General features: G+C 37.6%; 1 protein-coding gene across 3 annotated transcripts in view; it reads left to right on the forward strand.

The window, feature by feature from the left end:
- Positions 1-2693, forward strand: part of srp68 (signal recognition particle 68) — a 31410-nt gene extending 28717 nt beyond the window's left edge. Inside the window, exons 16-17 of one of the 3 annotated variants that reach the window (XR_012407324.1) lie at positions 530-1437; positions 1868-2681. Coding sequence is in view for 1 of the 3 variants with exons in the window: in NM_001005401.3 (NP_001005401.2) it covers positions 530-757 (228 nt within the window). In the remaining 2 variants the exon portion in view is untranslated. 3 annotated transcript variants of the gene reach the window in all.
- Positions 2694-4798: the final 2105 nt, after the last annotated feature.

Consider the following 4798-nt stretch of genomic DNA (forward strand, 5'->3'; position numbering starts at 1 on the left):
GTAGTCTAACAAGCTGAACATGTGACCGGGCTGGAGAATAAAGGTTTTTGTGGTGGTTCATTGACTGAACAGTTTATCGATCGGCATAAAGGCTGAATTATTCTTCTGCGTCAAGTGTGCGCAGATGGTCTGGTAGTCCCTTCGCCCCTTCGTCGGATACCCTTCACCGTGACTGATGCCTACTTTGCACACATTTCATTCTGATCACAATGACCGGTAAATCTGGTAGTATTCAGAGACCTACAGTAGGTGCTCCGTCTCTGCTCACCCCTGACTCAGAGATCTGAGGGCACCCATTATTTATTTGTTATTATCTTATTTACAGCAAAGCCCTGGCAGGAAAATCAGCATGCTGTTAATCTTGTTGACCATGTGAACTTTACATTACAGCCTTATGATTAATTGTGATTCATTAAAGATTAATTTATCTTTTTTTTTGTATTTCTGTAGATTTTTTTTACAGTATGAGCACATTGTGTTGTTCTTCTGTTGCTTTGAACTTAAGAGCTGTTTTCTGGTATATTCACAGCCTCTGTCTGATCGACTGGATAATTTCCGACTAGACTCCAACCTTTTGAGCAAGCAGCCCAACCTGGTGCAGTTCCCTCCAGACTTTCAGCCAATTCCATGCAAGCCTCTCTTCTTTGACCTGGCTCTCAACCATGTGGTGCTTCCACCGCTTGATGACAAGGTTGAGCAGAAGGGGAAGGGTGGCATCGCTGGCTACTTCAAAGGCTTCTTTGGCTTTGGAAGCTAAATCTAAAACCGGGTTGTGTGTTTGGCTGTCTGAATGGAGATTTTTGTTCAGGATTAAGAGTTATTAAATCCTTCTCCATTCACATGTCTTTGATTTAAGTAAATGTTTAGCCTCCATCATATGGTATAGCTATGGTGTTAAGACCATTTATTCAATGTGTTCCATATGTAAGAAGATCTTGTCAGGCGACAGTGGTAATCCTTAGTGTCGTTACACCATCTTACATAAAGAGTTTGAAAGTTTTGTTTAATGTAAGTTAGTATTGTTATTTTAATCAAACTTCTGAGCCAAGATGGTCAGTTGCCATTAAAAAAATTCATTATGAGATGATTTTTGTCTGACATTTGTACAGAGACCCTGGAATGGACTAGATGGTGGGGCAAAAATGGGTGGAACAAAAAAAAAAATACAGTAATAGTTAAATTTTGTTTTTTTAGGTTTTTGCGTTTTCTCGCAAAGATGTTTGCGTTCCCTTGCAAAACTGTTTTTCCACAAACACTTCCTGTTCACTTTATACATGTCACCCTTCCCATTTTTGCCGGGATTCTCCCTTATTTTACCAATATATTCCACTATCATCCTATCATTAAGTATTTTACTATATTACTCATGTATTTTTTACCTTGAAAGCTCGCTGAAATTAATATAAAAATGTCTGCTTTCACTTTCTTTCCATTAAAGCTCTGCATCAATCGTCCCCCTTCATATGCAACCTCTAAATCAGATATGGACGCACTCCTTATGATAAAGTGATCCCAGATCAGTTTCTATACACGCCATTTAAAGTTGGCATCTGTTATCAAACAAGTGAAGAGCAGCAAATGAATCTCTAGTTTTTTGTTTGATAGCTGTGGGGTCACTTTTTAAGAATTAACAGATCTGTAATGAAAGCCTTCAACTACTTAAGTAACGTAACCGTTTATGCTCATTTAAGAGAAAATCAGTTGTGTTTAACTGTTTACACATACACCTAAATCCCAACGTGTCCTGCACTGCGCTCTTTAAATGGCGTGTACAGAAGCTGATCTGGGATTAGTTTATCAAGTGGAGCGCGTCTGTCAGTCATCACTTATACCAGTAATTGGCTTATACATGCATTGGCTGATTCAGAGGTTGCATATGAAGGGGGGCGATCAACCTTTTTTTTGCTGAGCAGCTTTAATGTTCAGCAAGTTTTCAAGATTAAAAATACATGAGAAATATGAGAAAATACTTAATGATAGGATGATAGGGATAGAATGGTAAAATACGGGAGAATCCTGGCAAAAATGGGAGGGTTTATATGTATGAAGTGAAAAGAAAGTGTTTGTGGAAAAGTAGTTTTGCGAGGGAATGCAAAACATCTGCGAGGAAACAAAAAACAAAAAAAAAAATGTTCCTTTTACTGTTTTTTTTTCCACTTATTTTTTTCTTCACTATTACGTCCCTTCTGGGTCTCCGTACATTCACTACTGTTAAGGGATTAATAATAATTAAAGGGTTACATAATTTACAGTACAATTGAGAATACATGAAATACACTGTGGTCTGATATGTTGGCAATGACAGATTTTGATTTCTGCAAATAGAATATGACCTTGAACCTACCTTAAATATTCAATATGATGAAACTGTTTAGAAACTCAAAATGACCAGTTTTAAATTATAATCCTAAAAATTGTAGAAAGAGAATAAAATTATGTTTGCCTGTGATTTTCTACTATGATATGGTGTCATTTGTTTTAAATTGAACTATTTGCAGTCAATTTCCAGTGTTTTGTTCTTTTTCAGTTTTTTTTTTCCCACCAAATTGATGGACACCTTTCATTTTTCCTAGACACAGTTGAAACAAATGATTGCATATGATAAAAGAGAGAAATGAGTTAAAAGTCTCTTGGATTAAAAAAAATTAAATAAATACTCCTTTTCAGTGCCACGGTTTAAACTGCTCTGATATTAGTTTGTGTCTGCCTGTTTGTTTTTTGTTTTGTTTTTTTAAATACACTGTTGCTAATCAGGTCTGTAGGCATGCCAGTAGTAGCATTACCACTTGTATGTCTGACCAAACTAAACTTATCACTTACTACCTACGGAATTGAGAAGTGCCAGAAGTCTTGAGTAGATCTATATCACAGCTCTTGACATTTTTCTTTTGTAAGTTGTTCAGCTTTACATTCCTTAGCACATGCACAGCGTTCCAGGAGAGGTGCACTTCATGGCTGAAGAATTTTATACTCAAGGGAGTTATAAGGCTGCCTTTCATATTTGGTTTCAGCATAGATAGATTTACTTGGTTGACATGTTAAGGTTTCATTCTTAAGGTTGTGTTCATAATAAATGTCTCACCAATTATTTGGTTGTAGACTGATAGCCCTTTAAATATGAATTAAGGGTGGAGTTCAGTTTAGTAACACCACTACGTCAGATTCAATACATTTTACTTTACGCAAGATTTAACCTTTGCCAGTCCGTTAAGTCTGTCAATGCGAGTTTGGATACAGGTCTACTAACAGCCCAAAATAAATGATCAGTTTGTATAGAGTTTAAGTACAACACCCGCATCTAAATTATCCTCCCTCAATCCTGGCCACTCCTTAGCTGTTTTGTAATGTCTTTTGTCTTTAAATAAAGTTTCAAGGCGTGTGGAGAATGACTTGCTTTTAACTGCTGACCTAGGCCATGTCTTGCATTAATCTTACTTGATTTTAGTGCTCCATTTGACACTAGATCACAGTGTCCTTTTTTATTAATTTTCTTTTCGGCTAAGTCCCTTTATTAGTCAGGGGTCACCACAGCAGAATGAACCGCCAACTTTTCCAGCAAAAGTTTTTATGCAGCGGATGCTTTTCCAGCCGCAACCCATCACTGGGAAGCATCCACACACTCATACATTGTGGTCAGTTTTAGCATACCCAATTCACCTGTACCACATGTCTTTGGACTGTGGGGGAAACCGGAACACCCAGAGGAAACCCTCGGGAACACGGAGAGAACATGCAGACTCCACATAGAAATGTCAACTGACCCAGTCGAGGCTCGAACCAGTGACCTTCTTGCTGTGAGGCGAATGTGCTACCCTCACGTGCTACCCTCACGTCACCCTCACTGTATCCTGCTAGAATGAATCATTTACCTGGGTGACTATGGATTAAATCATACCTACCTGACTTAAGATTTTGTAGACTGGCCAAGTGTTAAATGAATGGGAAGTGAAGTACGAAGTGCCTCAAGAATCATTCTCCTTGCTTTTTTCAGGATACACGCTACCCCTTGGATACATTATTTTAAGGTGTAGAATTAGTTTGTTATGGTGATTATACACAGATATATTTCTATCTATATTTAATATATAATACACAAATAATACATACATAATAAATAATACACAAATCTAATGACCGATCTTAACTGGAACAATAAATACAAGGAAACTTGAGTCATGAGTTTGATACAAGGAAAGCTATAACAGTGTGTGTGTGTGTTTTGATATAGGAATCATTTTGTACGTTAAAACCCTGAAAAAAATTTTGAAGTTAGAAAGTTAAATAAGTTAACTGGTAAAGGGTTCCCACCGACAATGGGCCTGAATCTGTCACACCCTACCATGTGACAATACTTGCTAGAAATGTGGGCTAACTACCACAGCCCTGCAGAGAGAAAGTAACCCAACGACATTCCACACCATCTTACATCTACAGATCTTACACTTTTAAAAAGCTATTTGAAGAAGCTATTGGTTGCTGTAAATTTAGCCATTTAGCTGACACTTTTGCTGATAATAAAAGTCATTCTTAAACGGTGCAACAAGTCTAACATAACTAAATCATATTTATTAAACCAAATACCAAATCATCATGAATCGGAGATCAACTGAAGGATTAAAAAAAATCTGAATGGGAGATGTGTACATTTGTATCTGTGATTGAGAGAGAAAAAAGGGAGGTGAAACTGGTCTGCCCGGTCCTGCTACAGGAGGTGGTCTGGGTGTCGCCCAACACCTGTTAATCAGGGCGGAGTTGAGTCACAAGAACACCTTTACTTTACTGCTATGTGACAGTTCTA

Source organism: Danio rerio, chromosome 6 (assembly GCF_049306965.1).
Source record: "Danio rerio strain Tuebingen ecotype United States chromosome 6, GRCz12tu, whole genome shotgun sequence".
NCBI classification, from domain to species: domain Eukaryota; kingdom Metazoa; phylum Chordata; class Actinopteri; order Cypriniformes; family Danionidae; genus Danio; species Danio rerio.